Here is a 20,147-nt window from a genome sequence, read left to right as displayed (position 1 = left end):
GCTGGAGGGCATCATTAACCATATGGGAGGGGAAATTGCGGTCTTTAAATAAGGAAGCCACCTGGTGTGATCTGTAGTGGAACTGGTCCTCCTGGGATCAGATGTGGGGGAGGCATAGGAATTGGGAATAAGGGATAACATTTTTGCAGGAGGCAGGGTGGGAGGTGTAATCCAGGTAGATGTGCGAGTTGGTAGGTTTGTAGAAAATATCAGTATTAAATCTGTTATGGAGATGGAGAGGTCCAGGAAGGGGAGGAAGGTGTTAGAGATAGTCCAGGTGAATTTAAGGTCAGTTGGAATGTGTTGGTTAAGTTGATGAACTGTTCAAGCTCCTCGTGGGAGCATGAGGTGGCACCGATGCAGTCATCAATGTAACGCTGGAAGAGGTGGGGAGTGGTGCCAATGTAACTGCATAAGATAGACTGTTCCACCTAGCTGAGTAAGAGACAGGCATAGCTGGGGCCCATGCAGGTGCCCATGGCTACCCCTTTCGTCTGGAGGAAGTGGGAAGATTCGAATGAGAAATTGAGGGTGAGGACCAGTTCAGCCAAACGAATTAGAGTGTCAGTGGAAGGGTACTAGTGGGGACGTCGGGTGAGGAAGAAATGGAAGGCTTGGAATGTCCTGGTCATAGCGAATGGAGGTTCTCACTTTCCACTCTCCCAGTTTATGCATTCAAAGGAGCTTTTCTGCCATTTCCACGACCTTCCATTAAATGCATCTTTCCCTCCTCTCACTTGTCAGTATTCTTCAGGGACCATTTCTTCTGTGACACCTTGGTCCACTCTTCTGTCACTCCTAACACTTCCTCGACTTGCCCATGGTACTTTCCCATGCAGTTGCATTTCCCATGCAACTTGCATTTTTATTTCTTTTGTCCTCTGTCCAAAACCTCAAGCTCACCTTCCAGGTGAATTAACAAATTACTCATACTTTTTTCAATCTAGTATCTGTGTTTTGGTTTTTGCCACTGTTTATCTATTATTTACTTATCTGTGCTATTGAACTATGTGATTTGCCTGTATTGCTTGCAAGACAAAGCTCCTCACTGTGCCTTGGTACACGTGACAATAAATTCAATTCAATTCAGTATGCTGTATTCACTGCTCACAGTGCAGTCTCCTCGACCTTGGTGCATTGTGGGACACCTCTCCTCTATCTGTAAAAATGACTCTGACCTTCCAGTTACTTGCCATTCCAATTTGCATCTTGCTCTCATGTTAACATTTTTGTCCTTGGCCTATTGTTGTGTTCCAGTGAAACCCAATGCAAATTTGAGAAACAGCTACTCATTTTCTGTCTAAGCACTATACTGCCTTCAGAACTCCAACATTGAGTTCAACAACTTCAGATTATGTACACTGTCTTCCATTTTCAATACACTCCCTCCCTCCCAGTATCTTTAATGCATGGGTTGCTCTCAGCAAAGCCAACCTATTTTTGAATATTCACACCTATCATCAACACCTTTTTTGCATCTAGATCTTTCCTTTATGACCACTAGCACTGCTTTTCATCTTTTATTTTGGGCATCCTCAATATCAGTTCCACTTGCTCTTCTATCCGCTTTGTCAATAGCATAAAAAACGATAACTTCCAGCCTCCTTCTGTTTAGAACAGATGGTGCTAGACCTGCTGAGCTTCTCCATTACTTTCAGTTTTTATTATGATGTGGAGGTGCTGGTGTTGGACTGAGGTGGACAAAGTTAAAAATCACACAGCTTCAGGTTATCGTCTAGCTACCTGATGAAGGAGCAGTGCTCTGAAAGCTTGTACTTCCAAATAAACCTGTTGGACTATAACCTGGTGTTGTGTGATTTTTAACTTTGCTTTTATTACAGTAGATGTCCGGAATACTCATCGGGTTAGCTGTAGACCAGAGGCTTCACTTGCCTGCACGACCATGTACATTTGCTACTTCTGTAGTTCAAATGTGACTCAAATCAAGAAGCCTGATAATAGTGCAAGTCCTCATTTATCCTGATAGCAGAATTTTGTATCTATTAAAGTAATTGCCAAGAATGGATGCACAAAGCGTAACATGAGATTGCATAGAATCTTCAATAAGGTATTTATAAACGTGATAGCTTCATACGGGACAACAATGTGAAATTAGTTGTTTGCAAGATTAGAGCTTCCAGTTCAAATACATTGTTTGACCTAATGTATTGGCGAGCAGAATCAATGGGAAATTTACCTGGTTCACATTTCTAGCCACTAACCTCTGCAGTTACCCTCCGTGACTCTGGATGTTTTCCTGGATCGTATTTCAAGTGGAGAATTAAAAGTACAGAATGACGTGATACTGTCAGGCTGCAGAAAAACTCTGTCTGGAGCTTTACTTACATTTGTTATTAAAATCCCCTTACACAGATTAGCTCCAAATTACCTACCACTTATAGCTGCACTTTAATGAATTGTTGAACCCAAGTTTATTTGTGATTGGCTTAGTGCACAGTAATGAAAGCTAGACTCCACCATCCCACTTGTCCAACTGCACTGCAGTTCCACAGACACTGGGAATTCTCTGGAACAGAGATTCATTCTTGGTGTGTGAGCTGGAACAAAGTCAGCAGGGTCCGTACACACCTAACCCCGATACCTAATATTTATGCTTTTGCACGTTGCTGACTGTTCGGTCACCTCAGTACCACAATACTGGAGGGGAAGGAAACCATTCTTGATCTCCTGTGTATTGCAAAAGCAGTCACTGGATAGAGAAGAGGAGGGACTGTCCTGTATATTCACTTTTCTTCTGTTCTCCCTGACCTCAAAGAGAATTGTCACATATGCGCTGCCTGACAGTGATTGGCTAATTTAGAACAGATTTGGGAGTGAATCTAGGATTCTCCTTGCTTATGATCCAGCATATGTCAGTGAACACATTAACCCAAGGACAAATTGGAGGAGCTGAGACCTCATTAAAATAGTATTCCTAATTTATTTATCGAATTACTCATACCAAATACAGTGGGACTCAAATGTTTAGTTCACTGGTAAGGTTGCAGGAGAAAAGAGTGATAATGTTCTGGAATCTTCTTTGAATAAAGCTGATAGGTCCCCATTGAGAGAATGATATAGATTACATTTGTGGAGAAGTTTCCAGCTCAAACTATTTCACACTGTCTCCTGTTACAAAGGCGTTCCTGACTCAACCAGGATAATATAGGCACTATTTCATCAAATGATGTTGCCCAGCTCAGACAGCCAACAAAGAGCCTCTGTTGCCGTTTGTTTTTGGGAGGTCCACCAAACGAAATGCCACTGAGGATTAGGATCTCAAGGGCAGAAGTCCTACCTGCAAAGAGGTGTTGGCCAATCAGAAATGGTATCCCCCCCACCGTTCCCCCAACTAAAACTGCCATTGGAGAGGATGCTTCACAAAGGAGCCAACCATTTTGAGCCTTCCCAACAAGCTCAGATGGAGAATAAGCATAAACGACAGAGAAAGCATGAGAAAACTGACCATCCCATCCCCCATCAGCTTCAGCAACCACCATTGGCTCCACCTGTGGTAGAGTTATTGGATCCAGGAAGGACTGTTCAGTCACCTCAATACCACAACATTGGAGTGGAAGGAAACCATTCTCAATCTCAAGGGACTGCCTAAGAAGAAGGAGGGATGCGGCTGGGTGACAGGGAGGGTTATATTTTCATTGACTCCATTTTTAAAGTTATTTTCTTTTTATTTTGGTTACTAATTGTAATACAGTTGTTGAGTGGAAAGTTCATTAATTCTGAAAGATTGTAAAGAAACAACGATTATGGAAAAGATTAATTACTCAAGAACTACATAATCACTGCTGGAGTATTGCTCAGACTAACAATAGTTTTTGAACATTAGCTCGAAAATAGCAGGAAAACAAGTGCTTTTCTTCAATTAAGGATCAATGAATTACTGTGTACATTATAAAAATACATACTGAATATCTATTACAATCATCTTGCAATTGTCATTGTGATGTCTGTTTATTTCAGGGCAATGAAATTAAGACTTCAAAATACAATGTTGTTACCTTTCTACCTCGCAACCTGTTTGAACAGTTCCAGCGAGTTGCTAATTTCTACTACTTGCTTATTGTTATTCTCCAGGTAAGAACAGTTGACTGATCTCTCTATAGCTTGGACTTTTGGCAACATTTCAAAGATATACTAAATAAAACAATAAAGGAAATGTAATCCTTGTGAGTTCTATACTCTGGAATATACTTCCATAAAGCAAATTTATTCATAGGTTAAGAATGGAGGATAGTAAACATTGAGTACTGAAGTGGGTAGAAGTCATTGCTGATGAGTGTCAGAGGGAAAAGCCAATTCTAAAGTTTTGTTCACAAGTCATGATGTGGAGGTGCTGGTGTTGGACTGGGTTGGACAAGGTCAAAAATCACTTGACACCAGATTATAGTCTAATGGGTTCATTTGAAAACACTAGCTTTCAGAGTGTTGCTCCCTCATCAGGTGTTAGTGAGAGGGGAAGACCTTAGACACAAGGTATTCCTCATTTCACTAACACCTGATGAAGGAGCAGCGCTTCGAAAGCTAGTGTTTTCAAATAAACCCATTGTTCACAAGTGGAATAGGATGAATATTGTATTGGCTCAGTCTTACCAGTACATTGGTTGTGGATTGGGAAACAGGAAGGCTGGCAAAATGGCACAGGTTGGATGGTGTTTGATGTCTTCTTGCTGCCATGCTATCTCCTATCAACGGGAAAGGTGGCCATCCCTCCCAGAATTTAATTGAGGATCTTGCATAATGAAGGTAGAGCCTCTTCCAACCTCCATTAGCATATTAACAGAAGTTTGGGTCTGTCTGCTGCTATTTGAGACCATTCAGTGAGGGAGTGGAGGTCTCCTCTTTTTTTGCACATTTTAGCTTGTGGAAGAGCCCTTGATAGCAATCTCAGTTTAATCAACTCAAAGCCATTAGCAGTTCAAAATTCTGGAAAATGCAGCAATGTTGACTCCTATGTAAGTTGACTCCTTCTTTCCTGAAGAAGGGCATGTGCCCGAAACGTCGAATCTTCTGTTCCCTAGATGCTGCCTGACCTGCTGTGCTGTTCCAGCAATAAAGTTTCAGCTTTGATCTCCAGCGTCTGCAGACCTCACTTTCTCCTCCTATGTAAGTAAGGCTGATAGAGTTTCAGTCCATAGATTGGTTTGATAGCAATCTCAGTTTAATCAACTCAAAGCCATTAGCAGTTCAAAATTCTGGAAAATGCAGCAATGTTGACTCCTATGTAAGTAAGGCTGATAGAGTTTCAGTCCATAGATTGGTGGAGAGTGAAATGTAGGAGCAGTGTTTGTAAGCCACACTTTATTCTTCCATGGGATATGGGCATTTGTTGCCCATCCCTAGTTACCCTTGAGCACAGTGGCTTATTAGAGTCAACCACTTTGCTGCAGGCCTGGAGTCACATATGGGTTTAGTGAACCAGAATTTTAAAAATAATAATCAATTATCACTATTAGCGAGACTAGCTTTCTGTTCAGCACCTTGCTATCATAGTGAGATTTGAACCTGTGTTTCTCAGCAGTAGTCTATCCCTCTGATTTATTTCTACAGTGATGTTGCTGCTGTGCCACTATTTCAATCAAATGAGTTCAACCTCATCCTATCCCAGCTAGATTGTACTCCAGCAGCTAATCACTGGCACAATCATGTGAATCCAGTGGGAGACAGCCTTGGGAGAATAGACTGAGCAACTGGGAGGAGAACAGTCATTACAACAGTCTCCTGTGGAAATGACTTATCTGGGAAATCCGAGATTAGATTTCCAAAACAAAACAGCTGAACTGCCTTGTTAGGGCAATAGCAGTTTGCAGAACTTTTGTGACTCATTGCTCACTAACATCTGTATTGGATGCTGAAAAATTCATGAGATTTGTCTTGGTTGTGTCTGCAGTTTAATGTTCAGTCAACTACAAATTACCCATTAATTTATGTTTACCTCATATTATTTCTGGACATTAGAATACCAAGATAGATATTGTTGGTTGTTTGCTGACATTGTATGGTAAATGTTTTTCGTGGATGAAACCTGTGAAACCTTGTGGCTTTATTCTTTTAATAACTAATTTATATTTCAAATTCCATCTACCTGAAACAACAAGTTAATTTTCCCTAACTGTATTGTAACTAATTTGGAAGTCTTTTTGCAATTGAAACCAAATTTGGGGTTTTGGCCTGGGATTCCTACAATGGCCATAAGGCATAGGACATAGGACACCACAAGGGGGCTCCACAGTCAGTGATGCAGTTCTGAAGAGTAGAAAACTTGACACCCAATTTGTGCTGAGATGACTCTCTCAAATAGCAGTGTTATGATGACCAATCTGGGTGAAGTTGACTGAGGGATAAATATTGGCCAGGATATTGGTAATAACTGCCTGGCAATGGATTAATTTATCTCTACCCACAAAATCAGACAGGACCTCTTTAACATCTCATCTAAAAACAGTACCTCCCTCAGTACTGTACTCAGTGTCAGCCTTGTTTTTGTGCTCAAGTCCTTGGTATTTGTTTCTCTTGTACTTTTTATGAAAGGTGTCCACATTAGCTTGATCCTGGTTTTCCACATTCATTTGTATTAAATTATAGGCAGTTAATTGATTCCACATTTTATCCCTTTTTCTGAAGAGATCTACCTGGAATTTTCTTCATGCTTTACCTGATCTAATACTGTAACTGTCAAAACATAAGAAATAAGATCAGCTGTAGACCATTGAGCCCCTTCAAGCCTGTTGCACCATTCAATGAGGTCATGGCTGACTTTCTACTTCAACACCATTTTCCTGCGCTACCCCAGTGTCCCTTGATATTTTTAACATGTAGAAATCTATCAGTCTCAGTCTTGAACATGCTCAACAACTGTGCCTCCACAGCCCACTGGAATAGAGAATTCCAAAGATTCACTGCCTTTTGATTTAAGAAATCCCTCATGATCTCAGTTCTAACTGGCCTGCCACTTACTCAGAGGCTGTGTCTTCTGGTTCTAGATTCTTCTGCTAGGGGAAACATCTTATCCATATCTAACCTGTTATGTCCTGTAAGAATTTTGTATGTTTCAATAAAATCATCTCTCATTCTTCTAAACTCCAGAGAATATAGGCCTGATGTATTTATTCTTTCCTCAAAAGGACAATCCCTCCAACCTAAGATTAGTTTGAACTTTCCCTCTGTGGCTGGTTTATCTTTCCATTGGTAAGGAGACCAAAACTGCACACAGTACTCCAGAAGTGGTCTCTCCATGGCTTTATATAATTGCAAAAAAAACATATTTATTCCTATACTCAAATCCTGTTATAATAAACACCAACATATCATTGGCTGTATTAATTGCTTGCTGTTAACTTTCAATGCTCATCAACAAGAACATTCAAGTACCTTTAAAGTTCAACATTTTCCCACCTCTCAGCATTTCAGAAATACTCTGTTTTTCTTACCAAGTTGGGCAACTTCAAACTTTGTCTTCCAACTACCAGTTCTTTCGCTTACTCACTTAGTCTTTCAGGATCCCATTGATGCAACTCACAACTCACACTTCCACCTAGTTTTGTGTCATCTGCAAACTTGGAAATATTTAATTTTATTATTAGACCAAATTCCTTGGTATAGATTATCAACAGCTGGGGCTTGTGCTGCTTGTGCTGCTACCTCGTGGTACTCCACTAGTGACAATCCTGCCAGCCTGAAAATGAGCCATTTATTCCTATCCTCTGTTCCTGACTATTAACCAATTGCTGTGGGTAAATTACCACAAGCTATCTTTAATTTAATAACTTTATTAAGAATCTCACAGACAATCAAACAATGAAACAATTATTTAAACTTTATTTCATGTAGCACCCAAAATAAGACCCCTCAAGTAAGCAAGTTAAGCCTCACAACACAACTTGACTATTACCCAATTAATGGTGGAATTTGGCTACAATTCCAACCAACAGTGTCTGTCTCTGGAAGTTTGATCCATGTATAGTGTTGATCTCTGGAGTTCTGCTCCCAAGGAATCCTGAAGTTGAATTCTTACAAAATTTTCTTCTTTCAAGCTTGTGGTGTGACATTATTGATGATCGGTTAGATTCTTTCATCCATAATGTTGATTATTCCTCTGGAATCATTAAGTCTGTAGTTTACCTTCTGATCTGAAGTAGCTTCCCCTGTTCCTTGTTACACTTGGCATTCATTGTCTGTTTGAAGACACAACATCCCTGCAATTAACTCCTTAAATTCTTCTACAGGGCAATCATTTCTCCTTGCGGCACAAGGCAGCAATTTATCAAACAGTTTTATTTATGTAGCTTTGACTTTTTTTCCCAAGCATGGCGAATTGCTTTCAATTCCTGAATAACAATCTGTCCTTGCTCCTTAAAAGTTTATTACACAGAGTTATTGGTCTTCTTTCAATTCATGAACAATTATTAAAGTTTTGAAGTTTACACTATCACACAATTTGTACACGCCTCTCAATCCCATGTCCTCTCATTTTACTTACTAATCTCTGGTGTGGGACATTTTCAAAAGCCAGAGTATAATGGTCAACTACAAGAGAGCACAGGTTCAAAGTGAGACAGCAGAAGTTTAGGGGAGAAGTGAGGGGAAAACGCTTCACACAGAGAGGGGTGGGTGCCTGGAATACACTGCCAGTGGAGGTGGTGAAAGCAGTCACATTAGCGATGTTTAAGGCGTGAATTGATAGACACATGAATGGGAGGCAAACAAAAAGCTAAAAACTATGTATGGGCATCAAGTAGCTGGTCTAAATAAGGTTTGGAATCAGTGCAGGCTTGGAGGAATGAAGCTGCTGTATTGTATTGTATTATTGTATTGTATATCCAAAAGATTTGTTAAACATGGTTTCCCCTTCATAAGTCAACATTGACTCTGCCCAATCCCACCATTTATTTTTGAAGTGTCTTGTAATCAACTCCTTTATTTTCTAGAATTTTCTAGACTCTAGAATTTTCCATGTAAATCATGTTCAATTAACAAGTCTCCTTTTCGCTATCCCTCCTTCCTTAAGTGAAGAGTTTACATCTGCAGGAATGAGTCCAGAGTACAGTACATAGAATTTTTAAAAATTTGTTCATGGGATGAGGGCATCACTGGCTAGGCCAGCATATATCACCCATCCCTAATTCCTCAGAGGGCAGTTAAGAGTCAACCACGTTGCTATGGGTCTCGAGTCACATGTAGGCCAAACCGGGTAAGGATGGCCATTTCCTAAAGGATGTTAGTGAATCAGATTGGCTTTTTTGGGCCAACAATCAACGAATGGTTCATGGTCATCATTAGACTCTTAATTCCAGATTTTTAATTGAATTTAAATTCCACCAACTGTCACGGCAGGATTTGGGTCCCCAGAACATTATCTGTGTCTCTACAATAACACCACTAGGCCATCACCTCCTCTTACAAGATAAACACCAATATGTTTATTGTCTCTACGACTACTTCTTTCCATACTCTGAGATCTTGAAGATCAGGTCCAAGGGATATATCCACATTAAGTTCAATTTATTTATCCACAACTTTTTTTGAGCGATATAATACAGGTTTCGATTAGATAACCTACAGTGTGGAAACAGGCCCTTCGGCCCAACTAGTCCACACCGACCCTCTGAAGAGTAACCCACCCAGACGCATTTCCATAATGCACTTAACACTATGGGCAATTTAGCATGGCCAATTCACCTGACCTGCACATATTAACTGTGGGAGGAAATCGGAGCACCCGAAGAAAACCCACGCAGACACTGGGAGAATGTGCAAACTCCACACAGACACTTGCCCGAGGCCGGAATCGAACCTGGGACCCTGGTGCTGTGAAGCAGCAGTGCTAACCACTGAGCCACCGTGCTGGTCTTAATTTATACTAGATTTTTCATGATTTCTGAGAGGTTTTTATAATTTTTTTTTTGCTCGGTGCAGAACAACAAATTGTATTTTTTTGTCATGTCTCAGCAATTTCCTTATTCCTCATTGTGAATTCCCCTGCCTCTGATTGCAACAGACCTACATTTATTTTTGCTAATCTTTTCTAGCTACGTGTAGAACAATTGGGGAAGGTAGACCACGCCTCCCTTGTCACAGCAGTCCAAGATACAAGATCCATTACAACATACAGCCACTTTGACAGCTAGGGTGCGAAATGTGTAGTGGATGGAATGCCAAATGGATAAGATGCCATGAGGATGGGGTACCAGGGCCTAAGTAGGCATGGGGGCCAGATAAGTAAAAGAATATTTAGGTTAAAATAGGGTGATGGGAGATATCAAGTTTGGCAGGGGACAGGAGATGTATCGGATCCAGGGGTTTGATGGAGGACGTAGAGGTGTTCAGGTGTGCAGCAATGATGCGATGTTTGAGTCCCAGGGTGGGGGCGATGGTGGGGTTGAGGTCTAGTGGGTATTCTGCTCTAGTGGAGATGTAATTGGGGTGCGTCAATTGAACAGCTACTTGGGAGTTAGACTAGGAATTTAATAGGGCAAAAGTGAGGACTGCAGATGCTGGAAACTAGAGTAGAGATCAGGCAGCATCTGAGGAGCAGAACAAAGGAAAAGAGAGTAATTGGAACACCAAATGAGAAGTTTTATCAGGTTCTGTTGCCAGATTTGGAAATACTGTCAGTTTCAATTGACTGTGCTTTCTATTGTTTAGGCTGTACCTGCTATTACTACTCTGCCTTGGTACACAACAATGATTCCACTCACCTTCGTTTTAGGAATAACAGCCGTTAAAGATCTCATTGATGATATTGTGAGTACTTCCCCACCTGATATTAGATAACAACTTTAATTTTAATTTGTATAGAGGCTTGACTGTCGTAAAATGTTTCAAACTGGCTTCACAGGGGCTCTTAGACAATAAGTGATGCTGAGACAACAATAGAAACTTTAAGACAAGTGACCGAATACTTGGTCAAAATGGTAGATTTTAAGCCAACATGCATTGATATAGATAAAAACCAAGGCTAATATAAGCATTAACCAAATTGTGTTCATAAGTTTAAAAGATTTTGTTTCTCAATCTTGGTTCATTGATAAGCTTCACCAATCTAGGTCTAGATTTGCATTATCCTTGGATAGGAATGAGACTGAAAGCAATGATTATTATAACTTGAACTTATCTATGATACAATACCATCATGCCAAATATTAGGCTATGATTCATTCTTAGTTTTGTGTTAAATAATAAATTACAAACCTATCATTTTGCAGCTATCAGTCCATGTCCGAACCTCTAGAATTTGATGCCCTTTCCCAAAGTGTATTTGGCGACAGGGGTGGTATTTAATTGGGTGGGTGGTGGTAGGGAACCCACCACCTTCCTGTGTTGGCCTTGATTAAGTCTAGGCTTGGAAGGCTTATCAATGGCCTCTTGCTCTGCCACCAACTGAGCTATTGGGTTTGCTTGCATGTTCCTGCATGGGTGGGTTGGGGGAGGTGCTCATTGGCACATGCCTAGTACTTGATTGAGTGACTTGGCCTTGGGAAGGCTAGAATTCATTAAAAGCTATCACCTGCCCCTTCCTCCATCCTCATGTTCTCCTCCCCCATGACCGCCACCCTGTGATCCTACCCTATCTTTACTCAGTGATGGCCTGGGCCTCTGCTTTGGACACTGCCAGAACAAGTTGTCCAAGGGAGCCAATCTGGTGTGTGCATCATTCCTGTGGACAGACAACTTGGTCAATGATTGCTGTTTGCTGTGGCATTGAGCATGAACCCCACGAGTGTATGAGTCCCAGCATTTTGCAACTTGTACATCCTACTCTTCTGGGCCCAGGTTGATGGATTTTAATGTGGGAAAATGATAGGTCACTCACATCGCTCACAAACATAAAAAGACAGAATATTTATTAAAAGGTGTGAAACTTCTAAATATTGAGTTCCATTCAGACTTGAATGTACCAGTACAAGGAATACGAAAAGTTAGCATGCAGATACAGCAAGCGATAGGAGATTACGATTGGTGTTCAAGAAGATAGAATTCCTTTAATGGTACAAGGTTTTGGTGACACCAAGATTGGAATTCTAGGAACAATTTTTGTCTCAATATTTAGGAAAAGACTTGAGGGAAACATTGAAGGAAGATCAGCAAAGGTTCACTTAGATTGGTCCTTGGGATGACAAAGTTATCCGATGATGAGGCCTGAGTAAACTAGGTCTCTATTGTCTAGACTTTAGAAGGATGAGGAGTGATCTGATTGAAATGTACAAGTTCTGAAGGAGTTTGAAAAGGTAGATACTGAGACTTTGTTTCCCTCCCAGGGAATCTAGAACAAGGGGGAACCGATATCAGGGTAAAGGATTTGAGGTGAGAAAAAAACTTGATAATCCCTTGTGTGTGTTTCTCCAGAATTTTTTATCCCAAAAGTTTGTGGATGCACCATCTTTTAATATATTTAACACTGAGACAGATTCTTAATCTCTCAGGACGTTAGGAATATGGGCAAAGGATAGGAAAATGAAATTGAAGTCCCACATCAGCAATGATTGCACTGTAGGCTCAACTTACTGAATGGCTTCCCAAGTAAGGACAGATTAGCAAAAGGACTTACATTTTTGGACCCCTTTAAAACTGATTCCTTTTCCTGCTAGACTGATTTAGTGGGAGAGCCACAATCACTTCCCCACTCAGGCCTATAGTAAAAATAGCAATTGGATCCTGATGACTTCATTGGAACTTGACCTTCTTATTTAAGGACAGATTCTACTGCCTTCTGTCAGGTATCCTTCCCACCCACACTTCACCATAGATGAAGAATTGTCTGCAATTAATGGCTGTGGAACTCTTTATGAATAGTTCATGCTTTAGAACATTGACAGAGTCCAAAGTGAAAGCACTGTCTGACCAACAATGATTTTGTAACCTATTCAATTAAGCTCTTTAGAGGTTAGAACATATTTCAAACCTTCTTGAAAATGTCTGCGTGTGCTTTAATGTTTATTAGAGCTATCTCAGGACAGTAGATGGCTTATACAATATTTTATGTCATTGGAATGCCTTCTAGTTATTGCTTAAAGAGGTTAAGACTTGTGATTAGCATCCTGAGTGTAGCCCATAAAATAAAAAATAAAAAACAGATTTTTGTAATGGAACACCATAATTCATGAAATGCAGGCATCATTTTTAAACTGACTATTAGAAATGATTTCAAGAAGAAGGAGGATAACACTGACTTATGTAAAATGCCTTGGGTATACCATATTCTTGTACTGTCTGCTCGGCAAATAATATATTTGCAACAGTCATACTATAGAACATAGGATTTAAGACACATCAGAAAGCTATTTGGGTCAGGTATTTTGTTAGCTGACTATATCAAAGCCTGAATAATCAGATGCTTCAGCTACCACCTTGGTCCTTTCCCAGCGTCAATTATGTGCCGCTAGAGTTTGGCCCTTGCTGGAGTAATTTCAACATCCACCATAACTCTGCCCCCTCACTGCAGCTCCACCCCCTCACTGCAACTCCATCCCCTAACCATAACACAACTCCACCTCACCACCACAACTCTGCCACCTCATCATAATTCTGCCCGCCCACCATCTCATTCACTTTGAAATCCTTTGGATTAAGTAATTTGAGTTTACTTTAATGTTGACATAGACAATTTCACACAACATAATGTGTTCCCTCCTCCTTTATTGATTTTAGAACCTGAGCTTCTATAATCTCTCCTCGTTGCTTATTTCCTTTACACGTGAGATCATTCAGGTTGCATTATATATCGCATGTTTGCGTGTCAAGGACAATGTGTCACTTATAATTACATTTACTGAAATGTATTTGGAATTCGCTGGAACTTATCGAAATGTGTTTAAATTAGCTACGCTATTTATTTAACCAACATCAACAATATTTGTAACTTGGCTGGTGTGTTTCTGTGTATATTCATTTAACAGATATATAAAATGTTTTTTGTTTTAATTGATCGTTAACAGGTTATTAAATCTGTGATGATTTACAATCAGGTGTCATTGGCAAAAAGACTTGGTTGTTCAACGTTTTGTCTCTGTATTAGGCACGTCACAAGAGCGACAAAGAGATCAACAACAGACCATGCGATGTTCTTGTTGAGAAAAGGTAAGTAACTAAACAATGAGACAGTCGACACAATGTAGAGAGTATTAGGAGCTAGTGGTCAGTATGGTATTGTGTTTTATGTGGTACTGTATCAACCTTGGCTAAATGTTAACATTCAAACCTTTGGGTCAGGAGGTTGAAGGTTCTAGGTCTTCCTAGGAAAAATAGAGCATATTGTTTAGTTTGACACTTCCTTGTGATACTGAGACTGTATTGCACTGTTAGAGATACTTTCAGCTGAGCAATTAAACTGGATACTTGCTTGGTCTCTTGGATGAATGTAAAAGATCCATGACCCCATTTGAAGAAAAGCTGGCAAGTTCTCCTGAAGTTCCTGTCTATATTAATACAACCAGCAGCATCTGTAAAAATAGATTATCTGGTTCTTTGACTGATTGCTTTTTGTAGGATTTCATTGTATCCAATTTGGCTGCCAAAGCTGTCTTCATTTCCAACAGTGAATATTTTAAAAACTATTTCACTGGTTATGAAACATTTTGGAAGGCCCTAATTTAATGAGAGCCCCTATGTAGATTGAACTTCTTTGTATTTCTTTTGTAGCTTCACAATTGCAAAATGGAAAGAACTCCAAGTAGGTGATGTGGTTTGTCTGAAGAAGGATGACTTTGTTCCAGTGAGTTGTCTTTGAAAGAAATACACTCTTTATTCTATGGAGGGATAGTACTTAAGTATCTCAACACTATACTTGTTTGTGGTTCTCGTAGGCTGATCTGTTCTTGCTGTCTAGTTCGGAGCCAAATAGCCTGTGTTATGTTGAAACAGCTGAAATCGATGGGTAAGATTTCTATATTTGCTGTTATTTCTATTTCATTTTCCTGCATGTGTTGTGTTCAGGAGTTATGTGACTCTCCCTCCATTTCTGACCATGATATTGCGAAGGGAGGGTTCCCACTACACATGTAAATCATTAATAACATTATATTGTTTTCAGTTTCTTTATATATTTGTCTCTGGTTTACAATGAATCTGGCACATTCAGGAACCCATTACCACTTTTGAGAGCCTTAGTTCGAGTTGTGGAGAACCCAGCTGAATATGAATTACACCCTCTTTTCTCAGGGACACAACTTATTTATCGAAGTCATGATTATACTTCAGCAAATATAAGATCAATTTGCTTATCTTTCCCAACCAACCATTAGTTTTCTTACTGTACACTGCTGACTATTAGCTCCAAATCTCATTTGCTTCAAACCTGCTTGCCATCTTTTTCTGCCCAACATCACTAGTAATTTCTTTTCCACAATTCTGTTGCCTTCTTATTTAAAAAGCTGTTGCCTAATTGTCTCATTTCCTTTTTTCCACTTCATTTCATGTTTTGGGGTGGCCTCTGCTCTTTGCTGAACTCTTCCATTTCTCAACAACAATATCCACTGCTTTGATGATCACAGAACTTATATAAAAATAATGCATCTGTGATATTCCCTGTTCAATGCATTTAGGGATACGTTTGCTGATTTTGTAGTGTCAATGCAGAACTTCTTTGGAAAGGAACATGTCATGAAATCAGATGCATTGTGGTGTACCAGTGTGATGTGGCTGTGGCCTGAGAAGTGTATTTGTGCCTAATGAGGCCATAATAATGTTAGCTCCTGTAATAACATCAGATCTAGATGTGGGAATGTAGTACTGAAATATTCAATACATATTTACTACTGCTCCTTTTATATGTTCATATTAGTTATGGATACTTAGGTACATGGGTTAATGTTAAGCTATTCAGTTACAAATAGCATATTTCCATCAGCATGTCATGCTTCCCAAGTGGCCAAATTAAGATCAAGGTTGACACCATTTTACCTTTAGGTCACATACTTTGACATAGTGATGATATTATGATCACGTCTCTTAAAGGTATGCTGCATACTAACCGTGAGACATAACACAACATGCACCAGCATTTTTAATTTACAACACCGTTGGTTGAGTGAACAGTATGTGACTCAGTCATGTGAAGCTCTTTCATTTTGAAATGTAGAGACATGGGACATACTAGTAACAACAGGTCATTTGACTCTTCGAGCCTAATGTAACATTCAATGAGATTGTGGCTGACTGATTGCAGTTTCAGTTTCACTTTTCTGTCTGCCCTTTTTAACTCTTGACTCTTTTTTGTCTGTTACAAATTTATCCAACATCGTCTTGAACAAGCATATGAGACAGACTAATAGCCTTCTCATCTCTAGCTTAAACCGTGTTCCCTTGTTCTAGTCTTTCTGCCAAGCACCAGCATCTACCCCGTCAAGCCTCCTCAGGATCCTCTATGTTTCAATAAGACAGTGATAGTTCAACAGTAACTGTAGGATTGCTTTCTGCTGATACATTTCAGGTCCAATTTCCCCAGAGTCTCCCATTCCAGGCCCACTCTTTCGACTCAAAAGTTGCTAGTTTTGCTTGGTGCCTTCTTCTTTAGTGTCACAGGAATTATTGGTGCAGATAGAATGAGCCATGATCATATTGATGGAAGAGCAGCCATGACGGGCTGAACGGCCTACTCCTGCTCTATTTTCAATGTTTCTGTGTAATATAACTTGTGCTGTATTGGGAAGTGATCCCGTGATTTCATAATCTGTTTTAATGAACAATGATGCCATCTCTCTCTATCTATTTTTATCCTCATTGGTTGAATAAAGATACCATTGTAACTCTTAATGTCATTAAACCTTGTCAATGACAGCACCTTTATAATATTACAAGATTTCTGCCAGTTCTTACAGCCCGCTGACACAGATCAAATTCAAAGTTTTAAAACAGGAAACAATTTTGCTTTCAGTGAGACCAACCTGAAATACAGACAAGCATTAAGTGTTACACATGATGAGGTGAACACCGTGGACCAACTAGCACGGTTTGATGGTGAGTATTGACTATGGTTGCAGAACAATTTCTCAAGGTTAAGTAATTGAATGACTTTCCAAAGAGCAAAGTTTTTGTCTTGTACAAGAGAAAAGGATTGATAGAATGTCCTCATGTCCATCATTCTATAATTTCCCATTTTATAATCTCTGATCTAACTGTAAGCATTGCCTTGTGTTCAAATAATAATCACATGCTGATATGGGATATTCACATTCTTCAGTGTAATACCCATGATAATGACTTGACCAATCAAAAATGACTTTCCTGATTTGAATTTAAATGAACGCTTGGCAGTTAACTGTTCCCTGTAGCACTCTCCATGCCAGTGCCTCTATCAATCAGCAGCTTGATCCCATGCTGTTGTTCCCTTTGAGATCTGATGTTCTTGCAATTGTGTCCTGATGAGTGCAAGTCAAAAATCTTCAACAAGAGTCTCATTTGTCAAAATTACTCAAATCTATGTATCATAGCAGAAAACCTAAAGTTCTCTGATGTTTAAGTATTGAGCCAAAATATTAAGTAGTTCAGAGCTGAATTATAATCTGCAGTGAGTTCTATGAATTTGTTTGTCTTGCTGCTGGTATGTCAGGCATTCTTTGCTGTTGCTCCACTTCATTGACATGCCCACAGGTGCAGATATGGGCAGAGATATGGAGTTAAATCTGGGTAAGTGTAAGGTGCTGCACTTTGTGAGATCAAACATTAAGGGAAAGTTTACAGTTAATGGAACACCTCTGAACAGGTACAGGTATTGATTTACAGAGGGATCTTGGGGTTCAAGTCCATAGCTCTCTGAAAGTGGCCATGCAAGTAAATAGCTGAAAATGTGTTGCTGGAAAAGCGCAGCAGGTCATGCGAGTAAATAGGGTAGTAAAGAAAGCATATGGCATGCTTGCCTTTATTAGTCAGAGAATTGAGTACAGGAATCAGGATGTCATGTTGCTGCTTTATAAGACTTTGGTTAGGTCACACTTGGACTGCATTCAATTCGGGTTCCCACATTACAAGAACGATGTGGAGGTTTTGCAGAGGGTGCAGAAGACATTTACCAGGATGCTGCCTTGATTAGAGGGTCTGAACTTTAAGGAGATGCTAGAAAAACTCAGGTTGAGCTGTGGAGGTTGAGGGTAGACTTGATAGAATAATGATATGATAGATTTGGTTGATGGTCAGACCCTGTAGCTCAGCATTTCAATTCCCCCTCCCACTCCACCAAGGATATGCAGGTCTTTGGACTCCTCCATCGTCAGACCACAACAAAACGACGGTTGGAGGAAGAACGCCTCATCTTCCGCCTAGGAACCCTCCAACCACAAGGGATGAACTCGGATTTCACCAGTTTCCTCATTTCCCCTCCCCCACCCTGTCTCAGTCAAATCCATCGAATTCAGCACCGCCTTCCTAACCTGCAATCTTCTTCCCGACCTCTCCGCCCCCACCCCAGTCTGACCTTTCACCCTCACCTTGACCTCTTTCCACCTATCACATTTCCAACGCCCCTCCCCCAAGTCCCTCCTCCTACCTTTTATCTTAGCCTGCTGGACAAACTTTCCTCATTCCTGAAGAAGGGCTTATGCCCGAAACGTCGATTCTCCTGTTCCCTGGATGCTGCCTGACCTGCTGCGCTTTTCCAGCAACACATTTCCAGGTCAGAATCTTTTTCCCAGAATTGAAATGTTTAATACTAGGACGCATGCATTTAAGATGAGAGGGAGAAAGTTCAAAGGAGATGTAAGGGGTACGTTTTTACAACTTGGGAGGTCATGTTGTGGCTGTACCCTGCAATCTTCTTCCCGACCTCTCCGCCCCCACCCCAGTCTGACCTTTCACCCTCACCTTGACCTCTTTCCACCTATGAGAAGTTTAAAAGAGATGTAAGGGGTACGTTTTTACAACTTGGGAGGTCATGTTGTGGCTGTACAGGACATTGGGTAGGCCACTGTTGGAATATTGCATGCAATTCTGATCTTTTTCCTATTGGAAAGATGTTGTGAAACTTGAAAGGGTGCAGAAAAGATTTACAAGGTTGTTGCCAGGGTTGGAGGATTTGAGTTATAGGGAGAGGCTGAACAAGCTGGGGCAGTTTTCCCTGGAGAGTTGGAGGCTGAGGGGTGACCTTATAGAGATTTATAAAATCATGAGGGGCATGGATAGGATAAATAGACAAAGTCTTTTCCCTGGGATCGGGGAGTCAAGAACTAGAGGGCATAGGTTTAGGGTGAGAGGGGAAAGATATAAAAGAGACCTAAGGGACAATGTTTTCACACAGAGGGTGGTACGTGTATGGGATGAGCTGCCAGAGCTCCCTATAGCTCAAATCCTCCAACTCTGGCAACATCCTTGTACGTCTTCTCTGAACCCTTTCAAGTTTCACAACATCTTTCGATAGAAAAGAGACCAGAATTGCACGCAATATTCCAACAGTGGCCTAACCAATGCCCTGTACAGCCGCATCATGACCTCCCAACTCCCATATTCAATACTCTGACGAATAAAGGAAAGCATACCAAATGCATTCTTCACTATCCTATCTACCTGTGAGTCCACTTTCAAGGAGCTATGAACCTGCACTCCAAGGTTTCTTTGTTGAGCAACACTCCCTAGGACCTTACCATTAAGTGTATACGTCCAGCTAATATTTGCTTTCCCAAAATGGAGCACCTCATTTTTTTCAGTCCTGTTCCTAGCTCATGAAGTTTATGCATATTTTGGAAGTCATACCTCAGTGCAGGAAAACAGATACGTGGATTATATGGGATTATGATCAGAAATCTAGCTGTTTGGCCATGTTATGGAATACTTTGCATGTCCATCAAGTCCTCAGGTGGAACTTGAAATATCAGAGATGAGGGTCTTTGATTATGCAGAAAACAGAGAAGATGAGTTGTCCACCTTACAGGAGAGAGAATTATGGCAAAATTTAACAGAAATGACCAAAATCCTGAAGAATCTTGACAGTGTAAGCGAAGTGTAACCATTAGCTGAAGGATTGGTAACCAAGGTGGCATCAATTCAAGGTAATAGTCAAAAGAATTAAAAGTGAGATGAGGCCAATATTTTTTATACAGCAACTATGCTGCTCTGAAAGGCAAGGTCTCAACTGGTGACAGAAACAGATTCAGTATCAAGATCTTTTCTGAAAATAACTAAACATTGGAAGGGGAAAATAAATTGTG

The 20,147-nt window shown here is 40.4% G+C and overlaps 1 protein-coding gene across 10 annotated transcripts in view; it reads left to right on the top strand.

Moving 5' to 3' along the window:
- Positions 1 to 20,147, top strand: part of atp8b3 (ATPase phospholipid transporting 8B3) — a 118,606-nt gene that overhangs the window by 29,609 nt on the left and 68,850 nt on the right. For all 10 annotated transcript variants that reach the window (XM_043721169.1, XM_043721162.1, XM_043721166.1 and 7 more), the window contains 6 exons: positions 3,979 to 4,092; positions 10,660 to 10,758; positions 14,030 to 14,091; positions 14,653 to 14,725; positions 14,817 to 14,887; positions 16,886 to 16,968. In XM_043721169.1, the coding sequence (XP_043577104.1) occupies positions 3,979 to 4,092; positions 10,660 to 10,758; positions 14,030 to 14,091; positions 14,653 to 14,725; positions 14,817 to 14,887; positions 16,886 to 16,968 (502 nt within the window). The remainder of the gene's footprint in view (positions 1 to 3,978; positions 4,093 to 10,659; positions 10,759 to 14,029; positions 14,092 to 14,652; positions 14,726 to 14,816; positions 14,888 to 16,885; positions 16,969 to 20,147) is intronic.

This window comes from Chiloscyllium plagiosum, chromosome 31 (genome assembly GCF_004010195.1).
Source record: "Chiloscyllium plagiosum isolate BGI_BamShark_2017 chromosome 31, ASM401019v2, whole genome shotgun sequence".
NCBI lineage: Eukaryota > Metazoa > Chordata > Chondrichthyes > Orectolobiformes > Hemiscylliidae > Chiloscyllium > Chiloscyllium plagiosum.
This window is presented reverse-complemented; position numbering and strand designations above follow the sequence as displayed.